We start from the raw sequence: 25,995 nt of genomic DNA, 5'->3' as shown, positions 1-25,995 counted from the left end.
TGACCCCTGTCCAGCAGCTGAACTGGGCTTTGTTTCCTGTCAGCAAACCACAATCCATAGGCTTATGAGCCTGGACTTCTTCCCGATGTTTTGGGGTTCACTTAGCCTTGTTCCCCCCTTAGGGTCTCCGCTGACGAATGCGTTCCCTCCCCCAGGTTGGGAGATCGAGAAACACATGTCCGTTTGCTTGTAGCAATAAAACAGGAAGTCCACAAATTTTGGAGATTACCGTATTTTTCGCTCTATAAGACGCACCAGACCATAAGACGCACCTACTTTTTGGAGGAGGAAAACAAAACAAAAAAAATATTCTGAATCCCAGAAGCCAGAACAGCAAGAGGGATCTGGCTTCTGGGATAGCCTCTTGCTGTTCTGGCTTCTGGGATAGCCGCACGAAGCCTCTCCCGGGTAGCTGGAGGAAGGCTCCCCCAAGAGCCGTGCTCCCTTTAAAGAGCACGCGGAGCGTGTGTGCTCTTGGGGGCTTTTCCCAAAGGAGGAAGAAGGGCAGCTGTGCTCGTCCCGAGGGTTAACCGTGCGGCGAGGTCCCAGTCCGAGGTCGAGGGTGCGGTATGGAGGCTGTCCGTCAAAGCTGAAGCTGGGTCCAAGGCAGGGAGTCGGGTGAGGCCAGGAACTCTGGCAGAAGAGCAGGACAGGGTGCAGGCAGGAACAGGCTACCAACAACCTGGGACTGGGGCTGGCCGGCTTTTATCTGCCCTGAGACATGAGGCGGCCCCGATTCTCAGGTGACTCGCCTCTCCTGGCCTGGAGGCGAGCGCTCCTCCTGCGGGAACTTAGTTCCCTCTGCCTCTCTTCCCTGAGCCTCTGCAGCTCAGGAGAGGCTGGAGGGTTACCGGACCCAGAGGCAACCTCAGCTTCCCCTGACGGGGCTGAGAGTGGAGCACCTGCAGGCAATGGGGCCTCCATCACCTCGGGAGCCAGAGCAGACTCAGCTGGTGCCTGCACCTGAGGATCCAGCATAGGTGAGGACCCTTCAGGCTCAAGCCCCAGCCCCGGCTCAGCTGGTTCTGGAGGCGGGGACTCCTGTGCAGGCTGGGATTCCTCAGGTTCAGCCTCCGAGTCCGAATCCCAGGCCATCACAGCAGCCCTTCTCCCTCCTCCGGGAAAAGCCCCCCAAGAGCCGCACACACGCTCCACGCGGCTCTTTAAAGGTAGCGCTGAGCAGAGCCTCCCACCTGCATTTGCTCCATAACACGCACACACATTTCCCCTTACTTTTTAGGAGGGGAAAAGTGCATCTTATAGAGCGAAAAATACGGTAAGTGTTTCACACTCTACTGACTGAGCTATCCAGGAGTTGCATTTCTGGACAAAGAAACCCCCTCCTGGGGTATCTGTTCGGCACGTGAAGACCCTCCTCATTTGGCTGAAGGATTGGCTTAGTTGTGTCCCATCGGGTCATGGATGTTGCTTAGGGCAACTGCTTCTTCAGAGACGCTCTTCCGCCAGAGCTGGAGGCAGCGGTGCTTCTGAGTACCAGTTTCTGGAAACCTCAGGAGGGGGCGAGAGTTGGTCTTGCGTTCGAATCCTGCTCACCAGTTTCCCAAAAGAGGCATCTGGTCGGCCGCGGGGAGAACAGGACGTTTGCCTCATCCTGTGCACTCATAAATGTTGCCTTTCTCGTGGATGATGTGTTTTCCGCGGCTACAGTGTGAGATCTTTCCCACCTCCCTCAGCTCACGATTAGATCTTGTCGTTCTTCCCATTCGCCCAGGCTAAAAAAGATGCTGTTTTACTGTGGATTACTGGTACAGATAAAGGGTTGTGTGAAATCAGATTCCCGGTCTGTGTGTGTCTGAGAGAGAGACAGACAGACAGAGAGAAATCAGACAGTGTAGCTCCATAGTCTTCTGTTTTGCTGGTGGTTTTATTCCAGATTAAGAATTCAATCCTAAACATTCATATGACCTTGGAAGCAAATCCCTATTAAAATAATTGAAATGATGCAGTCTCTGTGGTTTCGCCCTCCGCCGAGTTTGCGATTCCTCTCCCCCGCTTCCCAGCTTTTGTTTCCCATCTGGTGGAGAGTTTCTGAAGAACTCCAAATCCTTGGGAGCAATTCGTGTGACGCTCCGTTTAATTGTTTCTTTGATTCCGTTTAAAAGTCGCTTCCCATAAGCATAAGAACATCAACGTTAAAAATAATTCCGTATGTGAAAACAATTTCAAATCCAGGTACCGAGGCAGGTTGGGATAAAGATCTGTATTTAGAAGGCTTGTTGAAAAGCAAAAGTCTTTGATAGCCAATAGATTCTGCCCCTGTCGAACATGTATAACGATAATATAATAATCACATTTTTTTATACCCTGCCCATCTGGCTGCGTTTCCCCAGCCACTCTGGGCGGCTCCCAACCGAATACAGTAGTACCTCGGGTTAAGAACTTAATTTGCTCCGGAGGTCCGTTCTTAACCTGAAACTGTCCTTAACCTGAGGCACCAATAGGGCCTCCCGCTGCCTCCGTGCGATTTCTGTTCTCATCCTGAAGCAAAGTTCTTAACCCGAGGTACTATTTCTTGGTTAGTGGAGTCTGTAACCTGAAGCGCCTGTAACCTGAGGTACCACTATTAAAAACAAAAGACAGCATTAAACATTAAAAACTTCCCTAAACAGGGCTGCCTCCAGATGTCTTTTAAAAGTAAGATAGTTGCTTATTTCATTTACATCTAAGGGGAGGGCGTTCCACAGTATGGGTGCCACCACCGAGAAGGCCCTCTGCCTGGTTCCCTGTAACCTCACATCTCGCAGGGAGGGAACCGCCAGAAGGCCCTCAGATCAGGACCTCAGTGTCTGGGCTGAAAAATGGAGGTGGAGACGCTCCTTCAGGTCTACTGGACCGAGGCCGTTTAGGGCTTGAAAGGTCAGCACCATCACTTGGAATTGTGCTCGGAAACGTACTGGGAGCCAATGCAGGTCTGCCAGGACCAGTGTTATGTGGTCTCGGGGGCCACTCCCAGTCCCCAGTCTAGCTGCCGCGTTCTGGATTAATTGCAGTTTCCGGTTCACCTTCAAAGGTAGCCCCATGTAGAGCGCATTGCAGTAGTCCAAGCGGGAGATAACCAGAGCATGCACTACTCTGGCGAGGCAGTCTGCAGGCAGGGAGGGTCTCAGGAATGAGTTCCACTGGGCAGGTACCACCATACTATAGACCTGAGTCCTGCATCATACAGAGAGGACCTCCTAATGAGATGGTCTCTGTACAAGATCCTCACCTGCGGTGCTGCCCAGTGATTGGCTGGGTGCTAATACAGTGGTACCTCGGGTTACATACGCTTCAGATTACATACATTTCAGGTTACAGACTCCGCTAACCCAGAAATAGTGCTTCAGTTTAAGAACTTTGCTTCAGGATGAGGACAGAAATCGGGCTCCAGCGGCACAGCGGCAGCAGGAGGCCCCATTAGCTAAACTGGTGCTTCAGGTTAAGAACAGTTTCAGGTTAAGTACAGACCTCCGGAACGAATTAAGTACTTAACCCGAGGTACCACTGTAAATGATAAACAGGGTGGTTTACAATATTTAAGAAATGCTTTACGGAGTATAATAATAAAAACACAGTATATGGCATAATAATACACAGCATAATAAAAATAATCTTAATAACCATGTCCTACACCATCATAGATTATTTAAAGGCCTGCGCAAAGAGGAACGTTTTTGCCTTCTGTCTAAAGGCATGTAATGATGGTGCCCGGCGAGCCTCTCTGGGGAGAGCATTTCACAATCGGGCAGCCACCACCAAAAAGGTCTTTTTCCGTGTTGCCACCCTCCAAATCTCTCAGGGAGGGGGGGACACAGAGAAGGGCCTCGGATGACAAGCACAGGAAATGTCATTTACCTTCTCGCCAGAGCAGTACCTTCTCACCAGAGCAGTACCTATTTTTCTACTTGCACTTTGACGTGCTTTCGAACTGTTAGGTTGGGAGGAGCAGGGACCGAGCAACGGGAGCTCCAGAACCACCGACCTTCTGATTGGCAAGTCCTCGGCTCAGTGGTTTAGACCACAGCGCCACCCGCGTCCCACTGGCAATGCTAGCTGGAGTCTATCTCTGCAGCATCTCTGGAGCCAGAGTTTCCTCTCCTCTAAAAATACAGTTTGGAAATTGCTGTTGCAAAGCATAGCTGGGGTTATGACTCTGCAAGTATTTTTCTGAGCATGCTTCCCGCCCACTCCCTCTCGCACACTGCAAAAATCCACATTTCTCTCTTTGCACCAAGCAGGCTGGGAAGGGCCCACCCTCAGCCAAAAGCGCCCTACGTCACTTAAGAGGAAGAGGGGCACCAAAATAGCCTCGTTGCCCAAGACTGAGCTTTCCAGGCACATTCCGAGAGCCATTTTGCAGCCTTCGCCTCCTGCTTGCTTTTGCAGTCTCCAGATAACGGGAACTGCCTGGAAATGAGTTGCTTGACAAGAACCATAGAAACGCAAGGCGAGTCCAGCTGGGTTGTCGCCAGGGAGGAGAGAACCTGTTTCTTTCAGTTTCTCGTTTTCCCAGGCTTCCTGTGCAGTTCTCCTCATCGGTGTTTTGTTTTTTTAAAAAAAATCACTGTGAAAATTCATTGTGCAATTTTCTCCTTACGCATCCTTCCTTCTGTGCAACTCCCCGTAATTCACACATTTTTGCAATGCAAATGCCCCCTAATACTATGCATTACTGGATGCTACTTTCAGTGATAATGCGTGTTTTATGCATCTGCATTTTTCTACACTTTACTTGGCTGCATTGCAAAATTCGGAGACCTGTGAATTCTGTAGGATGGCTGCACTCTGGTTTGCGCATTGATTCGGAAACTGGAAACTGACTCAGATTCCTTTTCCATCCCTAGCTGTACCACGTACTCCAGCATCCTTTTTTTAAAAAAAAATTATTAGGTTTTCCACAATTATAACAAATATCACATAACAGAACAACAAAAAACTACACCAAAGAAGAAAACAATACGAAAAACATCCTACCCACCACCATAACGAATAAACAATAAAAATGAACTTAATTCTTTAAAAGCCCAGCCTTATGTACATATTGATTGACTTCCTCTAGTCCCTCCCTTCTGAGTTTCCTTGTATCTGCATGTAACAGCTTTCCAATATCATTATTAAACAAAAATATTTCCGATTATAATCTAACTTATTCACTTTTCTTACTGTTCTGAATCCCATTTATTTAATTAAATCCTAATTTAATCCTAGGTCTTTTTGGTGCTTTCAAGTGATTTCTAATTTTTTTATATTACAATATTTATTCAAATAGTCCTTAAATTTCTTCCAATCTTCTTGATATTCCTCTTCTTTCTGGTCGCGGATTCTTCCAGTCAGGTCAGCTAGCTCCGAAAAGTCCATCATCTTCATCTGCCAATCTTCCACTGTTGGTACTTCTTGTGTTTTCCAGTTCTTAGCTAGTAAGATTCGAGCTAAAAAACAGAGACATCACCTTGCCAACAAAGGTCCGTCTAGTTAAAGCTATGGTTTTCCCAGTAGTGATGTATGGAAGTGAGAGCTGGACCATAAAGAAGGCTGATCGCCGAAGAATGGATGCTTTTGAATTCTGGTGCTGGAGGAGACTCTTGAGAGTCCCATGGACTGCAAGAAAATCAAACCTCTCCATTCTGAAGGAAATCAGCCCTGAGTGCTCACTGGAAGGACAGATCCTGAAGCTGAGGCTCCAAGACTTTGGCCACCTCATGAGAAGAGAAGACTCCCTGGAAAAGACCCTGATGCTGGGAAAGATGGAGGGAACAAGGAGAAGGGGACGACAAAGGACGAGATGGTGGGACAGTGTTCTCGAAGCTACAAACATGAGTTTGACCAAAGTGCGGGAGGCAGTGGAAGACAAGAGTGCCTGGCGTGCTCTGGTCCAGGAGGTCACGAAGAGTCGGACACAACTAAACAACAACAAGAAGATTCAAGCAGCTGTTGTGGCATACAAAAATAATTTAACATCTTTCTACGTACTCCAGCATCCTTGCCCCCACATAGGGGCCAGGTTTGGGCATCCACCCCACAAGAGCCCTCTTCTCTCTGTGTGTGTCATTGTGAGCAGCGTCAGGCACTCAGGTATACTGCCTCTTTCTGTGAAGGTTCTACTTAGCTGGTATGACTAATGGTGTACGTCACATTCTCCAAGAATTGCATTTGTCTCCTTCTCAAAGCCTTCCCAGTCATTCATCTTGGTGATGGACTGGCATGTGATGGTCTCAGATGTCACACTGAATCCCTTCTTCAAGGAGAAATGAGCATGATCCCCAATTGTGCGCCCCCCAAGTGTTTCAGTCACATTATATTAAGGTCCTTTATTGCTGCATCACACTTTTGACCCATGTAAGCTTGGCATCTACTAAGACCCCAGCTGGTTGTGCAGCTGGTTTTGCCTGCCTAAGTATAAAACAGGGGTAGGCAAACTAAGGCCCGGGGGCCGGATCCGGCCCAATCACCTTCTAAATCCGGCCCACGGACAGTCCGGGAATCAGCATGTTTTTACATGAGTAGAAGTAGATTTAAAATGCATCTCTGGGTTATTTGTGGGGCCTGCCTGGTGTTTTTACATGTGTAGAATGTGTCCTTTTATTTAAAATGCATCTCTGGCTTATTTGTGGGGCATAGGAATTCGTTCATATTTTTTTCCCAAGTATAGTCCGGCCCACCACAGGGTCTGAGGGATGGTGGACCGGCCCACGGCTGAAAAAGGTTGCTGACCCCTGGTATAGAACCTTAACATTTGTCCCCATTGAAATTCAATCTTGTATGTCTTTAACTCTGCATGTATGTAGCTCTACTCACTCCTACTCTATAATTCAGTGTAGATGTATTTCTTATATATTTTGTGCTTTAAAAAAAAGCACATTTAAAAATATGTGTTCTTTATATTGAGCCACACCAATAAAAACAGAGATGTCAAATTACGTGCTACTAAATCTGTATAGTGTTTATCCTCCAAGAAACTCAAAATAATGTCCATGGATTCCACCCCACTGCCTCTGATATTATTTTATTTATTTATTATGCAATATATTTATATCCTGCCAAGTTGGAACTCAAGGTGGCTTACAATATTTAAAAAACATATAGAATAAAGAATAATAAAAGTAAATGGGTTCAAAACAGTACTTAAAATGCATCACAATATATTTGAAAACAGTAATTAAAATTTGAACTGACAGCAGCCCATAATCAGCACTGTCTGCACCTTAAGTTTCCAAATGCATGAACCCTTCTAATTGTTGCTTCCTTGTCTAAACAGAAGCACAGGAGTCAAGTAACATTGATCTTAGCATGAAGAAAAAACTTTGTTTGCTGATTGGAATCTCTGTCCCATGGCAAACAAAGTTTCTTTTTTTCCCTATAAGATGTGTGGGGCTTTAAGGCAGACACCTCTTCTCTTGCTAAGCAGAGTAGAGACCCTCATATGAAGACCCTGATATCGTGCTTAGCCTCTTATCATGCTGGGTCTCTACTCTGCCTAGCAAAAGAAGAGGTGTCTGCCTTAAGCCTGCATAGTGGGGTAACTGTGCCCCCAAAGGACCAGGTGTGCAGCCTGGAGGTCATTTGGACTCAAAGCTGTTCACGGAGGCGCAGGTCAGTTCTGTGTCCAGGGCAGCTGTTTAACAGCTCCATCTGGTTTGCAGGATGAGACCCTCCCTGCCCGCAGATTGTCTCCCTAGAGTGGTGCATGCTCTGGTTATCTCCCGCTCGGATTACTGTCATGCGCTTTACGTGGGGCTACCTTTGGAGGTGACCCAGAAACTACAGCTAATCCAGATCGCGGCAGCTAGACTGGTGACTGGGGGCGGGTGCCGAGACCACGTAACACCAGTCTTGAAAGACCTACGTTGGATCCCAGTACGTTTCCGGGCACAATTCAAAGTGTTGGTGCTGACCTTTGAAGCCCTAAATGGCCTTGTCCCAATAGACATGAAGGAGCATCTCCACCCCCATCGTTCTGCCTGGACACTGAGGTCCAGCGTCGAGGGCCTTCTGGCGGTTCCCTGACTGTGAGAAGCAAAGTTACAGGGAACCAGGCAGAGGGTCTTCTTGGTGGTGGTGCCCTCCCTGTGGAATGCCCTCCCATCAGATGTCAAGGAAATAAACAACTATCTGACTTTTAGAAGCCATCTGAAGGCAGCCCTGTTTAGGAAACCCAGCCAGATGGGTGGGGTATAAATAATAAAATTACCAGTATTATTATTATTATTATTATTATTATTATTATTATTATTATTATTGCAAGAGCAAAGCCACATGGATCTTATCGTTTGCTTATCTTTGCTGATCAGAATCTCCCTGCCTTGGCAGGGAAGCTTAATTGTTATGCTAGCCAGAGGCATGGGGCTTGTGCCTGCAGAAAGCAGCTTTTACTGCAAAGTAAAGCCTTTACTCAGGGACGCGGGTGGCGCTGTGATCTAAACCACTGAGCCTCTTGGGCTGGCCAATCAGAAGGTCGGCAGTTCGAATCCCCGTGACGGGGTGAGCTCCCGTTGCTCGGTCCCAGCTCCTGCCAACCTAGCAGTTTCGAAAGCACATCAAAGTGCAAGTAGATAAATAGGTACCACTCCGGCAGGGGCCCCTTTACCTAAAGCCTTTACTCAGCAACGTCAGCTGAGAGGCGGCAGGGCCTTACGCCTTGCAGATCAGGCAGGCATGAAAAAGGCCATTTACTTTTCAGTAAAGGCTTTACTTTTCAGTAAAGTGCCGCTTCCTGGTCTGCCGGGTCTGCAAGGCCAGTTGGGCAGTACATTCTCGATATAGTGCAGGGTGAAAAAATATGAAACCTTTTTCTCAGTCTGGAATTCACACCGATAGGAGACAAAACATTGATATATCGCCCACTACCTTACTGCTATTCCGACTCCGGTGACTCAAAGTGGCCGCAGCACTGCTGCAGACAAGATTTCTGCTTCGGAAAGCGCTTAATCCAGTAATTATGTCCAATTAGCCCCATGGTAAACATGCCATGGAAGCCTTCTAGCAAGTACCAGGCAGGAGCTAAAATTTCCATTCCCAGCATCTCCCATAAGGCCTGGCAAAGGCTCCCTTCTTGGAACCCAGAGAGCAGCTGCCAGCCTGTGTAGGCAGCACTTCCCCCAACCTGAGGTCCTCCAGATAGTTTGGCCGCATGCCGGCCAGGGGCTGATGGGAGTTCGTCCAAAACATCTGGAGGTCTCCAGGTTGGGGGCAACTGGTGTTGGTAATACAGTGGTACCTCAGGTTACATACGCTTCAGGTTACATACGCTTCAGGTTACAGACTCAGCTAACCCAGAAATAGTGCTTCAGGTTAAGAACTTTGCTTCAGGATGAGAACAGAAATCGTACTCTGGCGGCGCGGCGGCAGCAGGAGGCCCCATTAGCTAAAGTGGTGCTTCAGGTTAAGAACAGTTTCAGGTTAAGAACGGACCTCTGGAACGAATTAAGTACTGAACCTGAGGTACCACTGTAAATAAATAAACTCTAAAGGGAGTTGTGTCATGGGATATTTCTGGTTCGCGACTCGCGTTTGCTTTCTTTGCGTTCAATTATTTCCCACTCCAGGAGCAAAGTGTAATTGAGGGGTGGGAAAGAGTTGTGGTAGAGGAGGAAGAAAGAAGCAAAGGCCAAACCTTTTGAACCGAGAGAGGGATGAATGGCAGGCGCCCTGTGTTTCGTTCTGAACATTTCCACCTCCACTGCTCCTTATGATAAGGTTACCAGATTTTCCCCCCTAATGAATCCAGGGACACTTTTCAACTTAAGTGGATTTTGTATGGGGGATGATGTGTAAATCCGGGGACTGTCCCCAGGAAACGGGGATGTCTGCTAACCTTGTTGTTGTTTAGTCATTTAGTCGTGTCCGCCTCTTCGTGACCCCCTGGACCAGAGCATGCCAGGCCCTCCTGTCTTCCACTGCCTCCCGCAGTTTGGTCAAACTCATGCTGGTAGCTTCGAGAACACTGTCCAAGCATCTCATCCTCTGTCGTCCCCTTCTCCTTGTGCCCTCCATCTTTCCCAACATCAGGGGAGTCTTCTCTTCTCCTGAGGTGGCCAAAGTACTGGAGCCTCAGCTTCAGGATCTGTCCTTCCAGTGAGCACTCAGGGCTGATTTCCTTAAGAATGGAGAGGTTTGATCTTCTTGCAGTCCATGGGACTCTCAAGAGTCTCCTCCAGCACCAGAATTCAAAAGCATCCATTCTTCGGCCATCAGAACTGAAAATGGGTGGCTGTGTTCCGGTTTGTGTACCATTTCAGAAACAGGTAGATTTGCCCTTCAGATGTGAATTTAGTTGAATTTGAAGTTATGAAAGGCGAAGTTGAGTCAACTAGCCATGATTCCTTCTGGTGGTTCCCTCCCTGCGAGAAGCGAAGTTACAGGGAACCAGGCAGAGGGCCTTCTCAGGGGTGGCGCCTGCCCTGTGAAACGCCCTCCCACCAGATGTCAAGGAAATAAACAATTATATGGCATTTAGAAGACATCTGAAGGCAGCTTTGATTAGGGAAGTTTTTAATGTATTTTTAATCTTTTGTTGTAAGCTGCCTAGAGTGGCTAGGGAAACCCAGCCCGATGGGCATGGTAGAAGTAATGAATTACAGTGGTACTTTGGGTTAAGAACTTAATTCGTTCTGAAGGTCCATTCTTAACCTGAAACCGTTCTTAACCTGAGGTACCACTTTAGCTAATGGGGCCTCCTGCTGCCGCTGCGCGATTTCTGTTCTCATCCTGAAGCAAAGTTCTTAACCCGAGGTACTATTTCTGGGTTAGCGGAGTCTGTAACCTGAAGCGTCTGTAACATGAAGTATCTGTAACCTGAAGCATCTGTAACCCAAGGTACCACTCTATTATCATATTATTATTAGGACTTGCCCTGCCAAACCAAAAAGGCCTCCTTCTCACCTGAAATATACCTGACTCGTGTTCTTAAAAGCCAAGTTTGCTTTCTGCCGTAACCCTCAGTCTGCAAAGCTGACAGCTGAGGATGCTAAAATCTGGAACCTGAAGCTTACTGGTGTCTCGCCCCCCCCCCCCCTTCACAAAAGCTGTTTTGCTCTGCTAGCGCAACCCACCTAAAACCTGCATTTGGCGGAAGGAGAAGGCGTTCGCCTTGTGTTCTAACGCCCCCCACGTGCTTCTGTGGCCTTCCGCACAGGATTTGAGCTTCTAGCAATAACAAAACACCATGTTCTCTACCCTGAGCCAACACTGTCATTGCAGCTGATGTCCCAATGCCTGAGTGACTGGTTTATTGGACTGGGGTAGTCACAGCAGCTATCTGTGGCACAGAAGGGGGGGCGCAGAGACGGAATAGCTTTGGGGGCCAGTCGGAGGAAAGATGCTTTCTCAACTCTTGCAGCTTGGAGGTTGAAATCTTTGGGCATCCTAGGTTTCAGGCATTTTGACAGAAGAAGTTCGTAGCCGTCACGGAGGTGAACCTGAGTGCGAGGCGACAGAAATTTGCATTTTTTGCTGGGTTTAGTATCGAGCAAACGTATTCCTTTACGCAACCGCAGCAGCCAGAATCGTAGTGGCAAAAAATGGGAAAACTGATAAAATATCAGAATTCTTAGAATGGAAAACCAAACTTCTTGAATTCGCGGAGATGGCAAAATTAACAGCATCATTCAAAGGCTACTCTAATCAAAAATAATAATAAAGAATGGGAATGCGTTAAGGAATACATGGAAAAAGTGGGTGCAGGAGCTTAAAAATTAATATGCAAAAGTATAAAAGGCGCAAGGAGAGAGGATAATATTATACTGAGGATGGAATAACAAATAGAGTGAGTAACTCAACAATAACAAAAATAATAGTAGGCCAAGAACACAGGTGGAGGGAAGTATTGGGTTGTGGGGGAGGGAGGTGAAAGGATTAATTGAAATGTTTAAAGATTGGTATAGGATTTAAGAGATTTGAATTTCCGTAAAGATTCTATAAGGAAAGCAGTTCTTTAAAAAAAAAAATTAAAAAGAAAGAAATTTGCAGTGTGTTCCTCGTTGGTCCTAGGCAGGGATGCCACTTTTTCAGATGTGATTGCCGTTAGCTAAAGAATCGTGGGCTGGGTACCACGAATCGTGGGCGAGGCAGTAGAGATGATGGAGGCACACACACAAAGACAGCCTTGCAAAAAGCTATACAGTGGTGCCCCGCAAGACGAATGCCTCGCAAGACAGAAAACCCGCTAGACGAAAGGGTTTTCCGTTTTGGAGGCGCTTCGCAAAACGAATTTCCCTATGGGCTTGCTTCGCAAGACGAAATGTCTTGCGAGTTCCTGCGAGTTTCCCCCCCTTTCCCCCCCCTTCCCCGCCTTTTCTTAAGCCGCTAAGCCGCTTATCAGCTGATCCACTGATAAACCGCTTATCAGCTGATCCGCTAAAAGCCGCTAAACCGCTAATGGCGCTAATCCGCTAAGCTGTCAATGGGCTTGCTTCGCAAGACGAAAAAACCGCTATATGAAGAGCCTCACGGAACGGATTAATTTCGTCTTGCGAAGCACCACTGTAGCTGGTTTATTTAAATACAGTCGTACCTCGGAAGTCAAACGGAATCTGTTCCTGAAGTCCGTTTGACTTCTGAAACGTTCGGGAACCAAAGCGCGGCTTCCGATTGGCTGCAGCAAGCTCCTGCAGCCAATCGGAGGCTCCGTGGGACATTTGGCTTCCAAAAGAACGTTTGAAAACCAGAACACTCACTTTTGGTTTTCGATCCTTTGGGAGCTGGACCGTTCGACTCCCAAGGCGTTCAGGAGCCAAGGTATGACTGTACCGCATTTGCTACTGATAACCTCTGAGCTCCGAGTGGTTTGCAAAATAAAATAAAATTTAAACAGTAGCAAATGTAATAATTCAGTAACGGTTCTCCCCACTTTTCTGGGCACATTTGCAATGTAATGGGCACCATACCAGAACTACAGCTGCTCATGTAAATAGACACACACTTGTGTGTTCCTTTTCCTTTCTCCCCACCAGAATTCAGGCTTGAAAATTATGTTTTCTTTTCTTTTCCTTTTCCTTTTTTCAAGCCTAGTTGGGCAGAGGGTGTGATATTCTTGGAGAGTACAGCCGAGGAGGAAACAGCCGTCGCTGCTGTTGCTATAAAATAATAATCGTCATAGATTCACGCACAACTTAATGCCAACGAAAGCTGCTGTTTCTAAGACGGGTGCTGCAAGCGTTAAAATAAACATTCATAATTCAAACGCCCCTTCGAAACATAGAAGCATCCATCCTTAATTAAATAAACCAATTTCCTTGAAGCAACAGGCGCGGGTCCAGAAAAATATGGGAGGGGGTCGCTGGCAGTTTCAGAAAGGTCCACATCAGGGTAGAGAAGGCAGGGCGTTAGCCAGACCTTTCTGTAGGAAACGGAAGGAATTTATTTATTGGTCACAGTTATCGATTACTCCTCTCCCCCCCCCTTCCTAGTCCTGATTTCAGCAAGAGGAGGCGCGATATGACCCTGCAGCGTGGCAGGCTGTTTTGGCGCAGAGGACTGGTGGGGGGCAACAGCTGTGGGACCCCAAATGAAGAAGAAGGCTCAGAGCCCAGGGATTGGTGGTGGGGTGACGATGAGGGGTCAGAGGGAGAAGAGGGAGCAGCCTGGGAGGAGGAGGTGTCGGAAGATGGAGAGGGAATGAAATATACTCAGAGTCGAGAGTGGATTTCATGCTCTTTATTCAGCTCATAGTAGTGAGGAGGAATGAAAGTTTCCCCAAAGTATCTGCTTTATATACATTATTTACACAATGGGCTGCACGTGATTGGCTAATTCCGGGATTCTCCTGTAGGCCAATCAGGTTGTGGATTCACTTCCATCTGGAGCTGGATTGGGTGGCTCCTGCAGACCAATCATACTGCTGCATTGTTCTAGGACCAATCAGACTGCTGCATTCTGAATCCTATTGTTCTAGGACCAGTCAGACTGCTGCATTTTGGATCCTATTGTTCTAGGACCAATCAGACTGCTGCAGTTTGGATCCTATTCAACTCAGTACGTAACAGGGAACAGGGCTTTGTGAGCGGGGAGATTCTGTGGCAGAGAGGCGGCCAGAATTAGAGGCAGAAGCCGAAGTAGGAGAGGAGGGAGGAGAAGCAAGTCGGAGAAAATGTTTATTTCTGTTCAGACGTAATTTTTGTTGTAAAAAAATTGGGAAACGAAAAATTGGAAAAATAAAATATATAAAATAAAATAAAAACCAACCCCTCTGGATGGTTGGAGAGAGCGAGGGGCATTGCTTGGTTTGAGCATATAACCCATCACAGGTGATTTCTAAGAGGGATTATGGAACAACGTCACTTTGATGTTGTATGGCTTCCGTTTATATGCTTTATAAATAAAAATAGTTGCGCTGCATAGACACACACGCACATGCCCCTATGTGGCGAAGTTACCTTATCAATATGTGACTCTCAATTCCAAAACGTCTCTTTCCAGAACCTATTTTGTTAGAATGATCGCAAGGGTCAACTGAACCTTCTGTTTATTCTATCCTAACCACATAGGCTGCACACCATCGTCGTTTTATTTTGTTTCTTTATTGTTTCTGTTGTTTGTATGTGGTGTTTTGAAAACACATCTAATAATAATAATAATAATAATAATAATAATAATAATAATAATAATACAGTGGTACCTCGGGTTACATACGCTTCAGGTTACATACGCTTCAGGTTACAGACTCCACTAACCCAGAAATAGTGCTTCAGGTTAAGAACTTTGCTTCAGGTTAAGAACAGAAATTGTGCTCCAGCGGCGCGGCGGCAGCAGGACGCCCCATTAGCTAAAGGGGTACCTCAGGTTAAGAACAGTTTCAGGTTAAGTACAAACGTCTGGAACAAATTAAGTACTTAACCTGAGGTACCACTGTAATAATAATAATAATAATAATAATAATAATAATAATAATAATAATAATCTTCTTCCCAGGGAACTCTGGGAATTGTAGCTCTGTGATGGGACTTGGGGTAGAGCACTCTTAACAAACTACAGTTCCCAGGACTCGTTGCCGATTGAGGGAAATTGGCGCCAAAGTGCGGATTATTGTTCCTGTGGATTTAAAGAACATTGATGCGGAGAATGAGATTAAGATTGGGGAAAGGAGAGCCAGAAATTGACGTCCATCCTTTGTGTGCAGGCAGGATTCCTTACTGTAGAGGCGATTCTTACCGTTTTGGCTCACGTTTCCTCTGAACACCTCTAGAAATTAAACAATAGAATCTTTTCCCAGCTCCAGGTCAACAAAAGCTTCATCCAGTTTATTTCTCCCCAATTCAATGCACAGGAGGAAGAGCGGGAGCAAAAAAAACGGCGACCCAGTTCTCTGGCTGGGGCCGTTCCTGATAGCATCTGAGAGAAAGGGAATTCCAGTTCTGTTTTGCTCGCCTGATCCTCCCAGATCTCAGTGGATTTACTGAGCACTTCCTGTCTCGTTGCCGAAAGGGGAAGGACCAACCCCACTCCCCTTGCAACAAATGTAATCCTGCACTGCATTGATTCTGTATTACTCACTAACTTAATTAAGAGCCAGCCATTCCTGATTTAATTGAAAGATAAACAGCTACGGCGTTCATTCCTGAGTCACACAGAAGGCTAAGGTATCCACAGTCAGGGCTGCTGAGAGCAGGATTGGGCCCTGGGGGGGGGGAATCAGGCGTTTCCCCCCCACACACCAGCAAGGGGGGGCTGGCTAGAAATCTTAACATGGGGCAGAAAATAAATGTGGGGTCTTGTTTTTATGCTAATAATAAAGACGATGATATCCATACCTGTTCAGAATATTAAGGTCTTAATGACTAATATCAGCAACATAAGCACACACACAATGGATGCTGAACATGCATTTACGTTAAACTTGTACATCTAACACAACACAGTGTGTGTCACTTATGGCTGTCACTTACGAAACCCTGCAAATGTGACTGCAATAAGATGGGACTGTGTAGCCAGAGTGCAGAAGCGAATATTCATACATAATTGGGAATACTTAGAAAGGTTTGGTTTGTGGCACAAGTTTCCAAGCTGTTATTCAGAGTTGTGCGTGCACGGAACACGAAGAATATAGTGTTGTGAGTTTGGGTGGAGGGTTTAGGCTGAATGCCTGGGCCCCCTTCTAATTCTTGGAATAGCCTAGCTAGTTTCCTGGCGAGGTGATCGATCGCCTGGGCGATGGACCATTGAGGTGAACAAAGGGAGAGGCTCTGTGCGAGATGGCAAATGGGTATTGTGGGTCCCCTCCCTCAACTCTCAGGTAGTTAGAACGAAAAAGGCAGAGTTGACCATTGACTTGGAACCAAACACTGCAAACCCGGAAGTAAGTTTTCCGGTTTGTGAACTTTTTTTGGAAGCCGAACATGCTCCATTTTGAGTGTTACGCTGAGGTCTGTCTGTTTTTGCTATTTATTTTGCGTTTTTGTTTTTGCGGCTCTCTTTTTTTGTTTTTGTGACTGTGTGGAACCCAGTTCAGCTACTGATTGATTGATTGATTGATTGATTGTGTGACTGCAGTACATTCTTTATTGCTTTCATTTTTATGGATAAATGGTCCTGTTAGATCAGGGGTCTCCAAGCTTTCCTTGCCTCGGGCCGGTGTCTCGAGCGATGATCGTTCAGCAGGCGCATGCTATTTCTGGCGCACTTCCGGGTCGGGTCGGAGGAGGCCCATGCGCATGCCCACAAGTATTTCCGGTGCTCCTCCAACCCGGAAGTGGGTCCCCGTGCCACGCCGGTAAGAGCAGGCGGCAAGGGTTGCTGCGGGCCGGATAAACGAGTCCGTCGGGCCTTATCCGGTCCCCGGGCCGTAGGTTGGTGACCCCTGCGTTAGATAGTAAAATTCATGTTAAATTGCTGTTTTGGGGGTTGTTTTTAAAAGTCTGGAACGGATCAATCCGTTTTGCATTACTTTCTATGGGAAAGCGTGCCTTGGTTTTGGAACGCTTTGGTTTTGGAACGGACTTCCAGAACAGATTAAGTTTGAGAACCAAACAAATCAATGAATTTGCAAACGTCCAAGTCCTATAGGCAAGGGAAGCTAATGGAGCCTGAATCAATCCTGGGAATTATGCAAATGTGCACGTTTGCTTATTTTGTGCCATGTATTGTCTCCCTACACCCAGGAAGGAAAGCAAAGAGTGAGGCCGCGTCATGGCCAATTCTTTCCTTTTTTAAAAAACAAAAACTTGGTGGATACATCATTACGAGTGTCAATCAACTAATCAAGGCGCCCACAATCTGCATGCCGACAAAAGAATGCTGACTTATTTTTTAAAAAAAGAAAGGTTGCTTAGTAGGTAATGTGTGCCCACGTGGCAAGGGAGGGACGTTCCTCCTGGCATCCATGCGGATTGGAACTAGAGCTCAACTGCGTGGGAGAGCTTTCCTCTATTACAAGTGGAACCTCTACTTACAACCATAATCCGTTCCTGAGGTCCAGCCGTAACTAGAAACGTACATAAGTAGAGGCACACTTTTCCATAGAAAGTACAGTGGTACCTCAGGTTACATACGCTTCAGGTTACATACGCTTCAGGTTACAAACTCCGCTACCCCATAAATAGTACCTCAGGTTAAGAACTTTGCTTCAGGATGAGAACAGAAATCGTGTGGTGGCAGCAGGAGGCCCCATTAGCTAAAGTGGTACCTCAGGTTAAGAACAGTTTCAGGTTAAGTTTAGGAACGGCTAAGGGAGCTGGGCATGTTTAGCCTGGAGAAGAGGAGGTTAAGGGGTGATATGATAGCCATGTTCAAATATATAAAAGGATGTCACATAGAGGAGGGAGAAAGGTTGTTTTCTGCTGCTCCAGAGAAGCGGACACGGAGCAATGGATCCAAACTACAAGAAAGAAGATTCCACCTAAACATTAGGAAGAACTTCCTGACAGTAAGAGCTGTTTGACAGTGGAATTTGCTGCCAAGGAGTGTGGTGGAGTCTCCTTCTTTGGAGGTCTTTAAGCAGAGGCTTGACAACCATATGTCAGGAGTGCTCTGATGGTGTTTCCTGCTTGGCAGGGGGTTGGACTCGATGGCCCTTGTGGTCTCTTCCAACTCTAGGATTCTAAGAACGGACCTCCAGAACGAATTAAGTTCTTAGCCCAAGGTACCACTGTATTATGGTTTACAGATGAAAAGGACTTCAGAATCTGTCCTTCCAGTGAGCACTCAGGGCTGATTTCCTTCAGAATGGATTGGTTTGATCTTCTTGGGACTCTCAAGAGTCTCCTCCAGCACCATAATTCAAAAGCATCAATTCTTCGGTGATCAGGCTTCTTTATGGTCCAGCTCTCACTTCCATACATTACTACTGGGAAAACCACAGCTTTAACTATACGGACCTTTGTCGGCAAGGAGATGTCTCTGCTTTTTAAGATGCTGTCTAGGTTTGTCAGGCGTCTTTTAATTTCGTGACTGCTGTCACCTTCTACAGTGATCATGGAGCCCAAGAAAGTAAAATCTCTCACTGCCTCCATTTCTTCCCCTTCTATTTGCCAGGAGGTGATGGGACCAGTGGCCATGATCTTAGTTTTTTTGATGTTGAGCTTCAGACCATATTTTGCGCTCTCCTCTTTCACCCTCATTAAAAGATTCTTTAATTCCTCCTCACTTTCTGCCATCAAGGTTGTGTCATCTGCATATCTGAGGTTGTTGATATTTCTTCCGGCAATCTTAATTCTGGTTTGGGATTAATCCAGCCCAGCCTTTTGCATGATGAATTCTGCATAAAAGTTAAATAAGCAGGGAGACAGAATACAGCCTTGCCGTACTCCTTTCCCAATTTTGAACCAATCAGTTGTTCCATATCCAGTTCTGACTGTAGCTTCTTGTCCCACGTAGAGATTTCTCAGGAGACAGATGAGGTGATCAGGCACTCCCATTTCTTTAAGAACTTACCATAGTTTGCTGTGGTCGACACAGTCAGACTTTTGGAAAGGCCATTCGTTGTTTGTCACCGCAGCTTTACTGGCGTGCAAGTAGCTTTGCAGCCCTTTCCTTCTGTGTTCTCTAAGGAACCCTGAGAGAAGAGTTCTTAATGAGCCCATTTCACAGAAATGGAGCTCAGTTGGACCTGCCTGGGGCTGTCTGAAGGCAAGTTTGAGACGATTGCCTTCAGGCTCACTGAGGTTGTAAAGCTGTGTCTGGGCTGAAGCACTTTAGATTTCAGATGGCGGCTCTCTGGATTGCTTAGGACAGGGGTCAGCAAACTTTTTCAGCAGGGGGCCGGTCCAATGTCGCTCAGACCTTGTGGGGGGGCGGACTATATTTTTTGGGGGGGAAATGAACGAATTCCTATGCCTCACAAATAACCCAGAGATGCATTTTAAATAAAAGGACACATTCTACTCATGTAAAAACACGCTGCTTCCTGGACAATCCGCGGGCCAGATTTGGAAGGCGATCCAGCCCCTGGGCCTTAGTTTGCCTTCCCATGGCTTAGGATGCAACCCGGAACATGGTTTCTTTTGAGGCAAGAGCTTCTGACAGCAGCTTCTCAACTTCAAATCACACAGCAGCAGAGTGGATTTCATTTCAATCAAATTGATTTAAATCATGATTTAAATCACTAGTCAGTAAGACTTGATTCAAATCATTTTTATTTTTTTTACAGAAACACTTATTCTTGCATATTTACAGCCAGGTGGAGGTTTCATTTTCGGAATAATAAATTTTCAGAGTAGTTTTTACAGTTATATCAAACATTACTGATTTGGTTATAATTATACAGATAATTATGAAATTGTTGCGAGGTTTAGTAAGTTAACTGTTTATATTTGGACAGCTTTTCAGCTGTGCTTTATCAGAAGGAGAAAAATAATCATTTCCTTAAGAACAATCTAAACAATTTATTTAACTAAAACCATAACATTATAGCATATGTTTCCAGGTTTGTTAACCGATGTGGTTAAACGTGTTTTAAAAAAACCAAAACAACTTAGACCGAAAAACTTAAAACAAATCCTTATTTCCTGATGAATAGCCTTTGGACTGTAATGTAACTTAAATAGACAACTATCTTTAGAAAGATTTTTCCTCTAAAAGCATTATATTTTATATTAAGTAAAATATTAACATCACCACCCAACCCCACTCATCTTTCCCCCCCTCCACCTCTTTCCCCCTTTTCTTCCTAATGTCTCAACAAATGAAATCGATTTGTAAAAAAAAAAAAGTTACATGGAAAAAAAAATACAAGAGAGACATTGCACATACCTTTGAAAATATTTAATAAAAATACTAAAAAAAGCATTTTATTTTAAAAATCCAATTTCAATTTTTAAAAAACTGATTTAATATTTTTTTAATCCGATTAAAAAATATATATCATTGATTTTTATCTACCCTGTTTAGCAGTGGTTCAGCAATAACACAGGTGCCCTGATCCAGGTCGGTCTTGGCCCTGAGTAATAAACAGCAACTTCACAGTCCCAACTTCCATAGAATCGTAGAATTTTAGAGATGGGAGGGACCCGAGGGTCATCTATTCCAACCCCCTGCGATGCAGGTATCTCAGCGAAAGCATCCGTGACAGAGGGCCACCCAACCTCTGTTTAAAAACCTCCAAGGAAGGAGGTTTGTTCGCTGTTTTCACAAGGATACAGCAGTTCTTATTAACCTTTTAAAAGGTGTTGCAGATCTGAGGAGTCAGAGCAGCAGGGACTTTTTTGGGGGGGGTGTTGGGTATTGGGTATTGAAGATGTTGGTGCTCAAGATAGCCTGTTCCGTTTGATTCTAGGCTGTGTTTGCACCCAGCACAAACCCTTCATGGTGGTTATTTGCCGAACGCGGTTTTTGTCCTGCTTTTCAGCCCAGAGAATGCTGCAAAAGCAACTCATAGGTGTCGGCGATAAGATGCTTCCTGCCTTCGGACTTATACCGTATTTTTTGCTCTATAAGACTCACTTTTACCCTCCTAAAAAGTAAGGGGAAATGTGTGTGCGTCTAATGAAGAAGAAGAGGAGGAGGAGTTTGGATTTGATATCCCGCCTTTCACTCCCCTTCAGGAGTCTCAAAGCTCCTGTCCCTTCCTCCCCCACAACAAACACTCTGTGAGGTGAGTGGGGCTGAGAGACTTCAGAGAAGTGTGACTGGCCCAGGGTCACCCAGCAGCTGCATGTGGAGGAGCGGAGACACGAACCCGGTTCCCCAGATTACGAGACTACCGCTCTTAACCACTACACCGCACTGGCTCTCAGTGGAGCGAATGCAGGCTGCGCAGCTATCCCAGAAGCCAGAACAGCAAGAGGGATCGCTGCTTTCGCTGCGCAGCGATCCCTCTTGCTGTTCTGGCTTCTGAGATTCAGAATATTTTTTTTCTTGTTTTCCTCCTCCAAAAACTAGGTGCGTCTTGTGGTCTGGTGCGTCTTATAGAGTGAAAAATACGGTAATCTGATGAAGGCACGACACGAAAGAAAAAGACATTGTGAGGGAGAAGGAAAAGGATAAACTGGGGCACTTGTTTCTTAAGCTCTTGTTTTCACCTCCAGGAAACTGCTGCAGGTTGTGGCGCCCTTTCTCAAACACCTCTCTCTGCCTCTCTTTTTTGCAGGATATGCGGAAACACGTGATTATGACACTCCTGGATACGGAACAGTCATACGTGGAGTCGCTGCGGACCCTGATGCAGGTAACTGACCCGTGTGAGAGCAGAGGCCAATGGACCTCAAGCTCCGGTCGAACTCTCTGCACTGTTCAGATATATACCTGTGCTGTTTTTCTTCTCTAAAGTGGTATTATATTGCTTTAAATGTGTGCCCTGAGTGTGGCCCGTGTTCAACATCCTTTGAGTTTTAGGAGAGTAGCATCTAAAATAAAAAATCCCCCATGCCCATAATTTGCACGCTATAATTTGCACACAGCTTTCTCACTACCGTCTTGTGACTGGCAATCACAGCACAGTGGTGCCTTGTTCTCAAACTTAATCCGTTCCAGAAGTCCATTTCAATACCAAAACGTTCCAAAACAAAGGTGCGCTTTCTCTGGATGTGAACAGGATCTGTTCCAGAGCCCTGTTCACATCCTGAAGCGAACGCAACCCGCGTCTGCGCGGGTCGCGATTCGCCGCTTCCGCGCATGCGCGTGACATCATTTTGAGCATTGCGCATGCCTGAGTGGCGAAACCCAGAAGTAATGTGTTCCGTTACTTCCGGGTCACCGTGGAACGCAACCCGAAAACACTGAACCCAAAGATACTTCAACCCGAGGTATGACTGTAATGCAAAATGGATTAACCCGTTCCAGACTTTTAAAAACAACCCCTAAAACAGCAAGTTAACATGGATTTTATTATCTAACGAGACCATTGATAAAAATGAAAGCAATAAAGAATGTACTGCAGTCACACAATCAATCAATCAATCAATCAATCAGTAGTTGAACTGGGTTCCACAGTCACAAAAACAAAAAGAGAGAGCCGCAAAAACAAAAACGCAAAATAAATAGCAAAACAGTCAGACTTCAGCGTAACAATCAAATCGGAAGCGTAACACTCAAAACGGAGCACGTTCGGCTTCCGAAAAAAGTTCACAAACCAGAAAACTTACTTCCGGGGTTGCAATGTTTGGGTTCCAAGTTGTTTGAGAACCAAGGTCCCAGTGTACCAAGTTTCCTTGTTAAACCTTTGTGTTGCTTATCCCAGCTGCATTTTCCCCTGTGTTTGCTGTTTGGTTGCAGAATGGCAGTATGGTGTAGTGGATGGGCAAGGTCCCACTCAGCCATAAAGCTCTCAGGCCAGTCATGGTCTCCTCTCAGCTCGATCTACCTCACAGGGTTGTTGTGAGAGGAGGAGAACCGGGTACGACACGTTGGGGAGTAATGAAACAACCGTGATAATAGACCTTTTTGGGAAGTTACGGTGAGCTGGGAATGAGTGCCGTTCTAGCGCCTGCTGCCAGGTGGCTCCACTTTGCTCATAGACCCCAAGGGGACCCTAAGGGACATCTAGTCCAACCCCCTGGAGTGCAAGTGTGGACAACAAGCCAAGATGCTTGGCTTAGCGTGGCCTGCAAGCCAGGGTGCATTTGATTTAAATCAAATCAATTTAAATCACTAGCCAGTAAGACTTGATTTAAATAACTAGTCTGTAAGACTTGATTTAAATCACTAGCCAATAAGACTTGATGATGAGGATGAGGATGAGGATGATGATATAAAGTCCGATGAGGGAAGGTTGTAGGAACTGGGTGTTTTTGACCTGATTCTGCAAGGATCTTCTTACATTCTTTGACTTTTAGAAAACACCTGAAGGCAGCCGTGTTCAGGGAAGTTTTTAATGATTGATATTTTATTGTGTTTTTTAGATTTTGTTGGGAGCTGCCCAGAGTGGCTGGGGCTACCCAGTCCGATGGGCAGCATATAAATTAAATAATAATAATAATAATAATAATAATAATAATAATAATAATAATATATTTATACGCCACCCATCTGGCTGGGCTTCCCCAGCCACTCTGGGCGGCTTCCAACAAAATATTAAAATACAGTAATGCATCAGACATTAAAAGCTTCCCTAAACAGGGCTGCCTTCAGATGTCTTCTAAAAGTCAAAGTAGCAATACGGACAAGGGTGCCCGGTCTATCCGCAGAAAGGTCTGGTGGGGATTTCTGAGCACGTTTGGCTGAGCGATGCCCAGGGAAGCGCACCCTCCTCTCCCTCTGTGACTCCTTGCTCGGCTGCAGCGCCTTAGCAGGGCTGCCGGAAACAAGACCTGTGCGTTCCTAATGCGGCAGAGCGACCCACGCCGGGCACTGGGAAGCTTTTGTCAGCCCAAACCCAGCCTGCGCTCGTCTCCGTGGCAACCGCATCCCGTTGCCACGCGATTTGGGGCTCGAGAGCAGAGCACCAGGGATGACTGGCGCTGGGGATCAAGTTGTCAGGGAACTTGCACTCAGGTTTATTCCCCCTTTGAAGTGTGTGTGTCTTGGCGTTTGTGTGAGTGTGCAAATGCTGTCTGACCGCGAGGACCAATTCATTTGCAGGTGTGACTTTGCTCTGAGGCAGCAATGCAAGTCCTTTTTGTGCCTGTGGCAATTTTGATTCCACGGGAATCTATTTCTGCCTCTTCGATTGTCCAAATGGGAAGCGCTTAGCTGTTTCCCCTCCCTTTTGGTCCATGTACAATAAATCCTTCCCACACACCGCAACTCTCAGGTGTGAAAATGGAAGGGTTATTTTCGTACCCTTCGCCCTCTGCTTCGAGTCTCTAATTCACGGAAAACAGACTTGTCAGCCGCAGCACTTCGCCATTTCCGAATGCCAGGCTCTCTTGACCTCCTTTGTGCAATAAGACTTTTTATTTAATGCTCTGAGTCCTTTTCATCTGTAAACCATAATAATAATATAATAATTTATTATTTATACCTCGCCCATCTGGCTGGGTTTCCCCAGCCACTCTGGGCAGCTTCCAACAGAATATTAAAAAAAGGCAAAACATCAAACATTAAAAGCTTCCCTAAACAGGACTGCCTTCAGACGTCTTCTAAAAGTCAGATAGTTGCTTATTTCCTTGATATCTGAAGGGAGGGCGTTCCACAGGGTGGGCGCCACCACCGAGAAGGCCCTCTGCCTGGTTCCCTGTAACTTCACTTCTTGCAGTGAGGGAACCGCCAGAAGGCCCTTGGAGCTGGACCTCAGCGTCCGGGCTGAACGATGGGGGTGGAGACGCTCCTTCAGATATACTGGACCAAGGCCGTTTAGGGCTTTAAAGTTCAGCACCAACACTTTGACTTGTGCTCGGAAACGTACTGGGAGCCAATGTAGGTCTTTCAGGACCAGTGTTATGTGGTCTCGGCGGCCGCTCCCAGTCACCAGTCGAGCTGCCACATTGCCCTCCATTGTACTCCATCATGGAAGGGCTGTGGGGTTGTGGCTCAGTGGTAGAGTATCTGCCTTCCATGAAGAGGGTCCCAGGTTCACTCCCCAGCATCTCCAGATAAGGAAGGGAGGGTCTCCCTTCCTGAAACCCTGAAGAGCGATTGCCAGTCAGAGTAGACAACACTGAGTCAAATTTCCCATGTCTTGACTCAGAAGAAGGCAGCTTCCTGTAGGATAAGATCAGGCCCCTGGGTGAGCAAACTAAGGCCCGGGGGCTGGATCCAGCCCAGTCGCCTTCTAAATCTGGCCTGCGGACAGTCTGGGAATTTGTGTGTTTTTACATGAGTAGAATGTTCCCTTTTATTTAAAATGCATCTCTGGGTTATTTGTGGGGCATAGGAATTTGTTCATCCCCCCCCCCCCCAATACAGTGGAACCTCTGGATGCGAATGGGATCCGTTCTGGAGCCCCATTCGCATCCTGAAGCAAACGCAACCCACGTCTGCATGTGCGCGTGTTGCAATTCGCGCAAGCAACGAAACCCAGAATGCACTCCGTTACTTCCGGGTCGCCACGGAGAGCAACCCGAAAAGGATTAACCTGAAGCGGCTTTCACCTGAGGTATGACTGTATAGTCTGGCCCCCCACAAAGTCTGAGGGACAGTGGACTGGCCCCCTGCTGAAAAAGTTTGCTGACCCCTGGTCAAGCCAGTGGCTCACCTGGTCCAGCAAGCCCCACATCCCTCCAGCGTGCTCAATCTGGAGGGACATTGGGCTTGTTGAAGCAGAGACACAAACAAACTGTATCGGCGCCTCGGCAAAGCACCTTGTTTCTCCCTCTGCAGCGGTATGAGGGTGGACCGCAATGGCGGTTTCACTCAGGGGTATATCGCTGGTGAAACCGCCACCGCTCCGGAGTCCCTCTGTGCTGAGCGCTGGGAGCAGTGGGACTCAGGAAATGGCAGTTTCGCGGGCGATATACCGCTGAGCCAAGCCGTCAACGCGGTCTGCCCCTTGCACCGGTCCTGGGCAATACAGTGGACGCTCGGGTTGCGAACGTGATCCGTGTGGGATGCACGTTCACAACCCGCAGCGTCCACAACCTGCAGTGGCACGTCTGCGCACACACAGGTCATGATTCGGCGCTTCTGCGCATGCGCAAAGCGCAATTTAGCACTTATATGCATGTGTGACCGCTGAAACCCGGAAGTAACCCA

The 25,995-nt window shown here is 46.6% G+C and overlaps 1 protein-coding gene across 1 annotated transcript in view; it reads left to right on the top strand.

Annotated features, from left to right (window-relative positions):
* ARHGEF17 (Rho guanine nucleotide exchange factor 17) overlaps nucleotides 1–25,995 on the top strand; it is a 175,155-nt gene that overhangs the window by 101,939 nt on the left and 47,221 nt on the right. The window contains exon 2 of the mRNA XM_081860000.1: nucleotides 21,515–21,592. Coding sequence (XP_081716126.1) covers nucleotides 21,515–21,592 — 78 coding nt within the window. The remainder of the gene's footprint in view (nucleotides 1–21,514; nucleotides 21,593–25,995) is intronic.

This window comes from Podarcis erhardii (genome assembly GCF_964252035.2).
Source record: "Podarcis erhardii genome assembly, chromosome: 4".
Lineage (NCBI taxonomy): Eukaryota > Metazoa > Chordata > Lepidosauria > Squamata > Lacertidae > Podarcis > Podarcis erhardii.
Note: the sequence above shows the minus strand (reverse complement) of the source record. Positions and strands in the feature narration are given on the sequence as shown.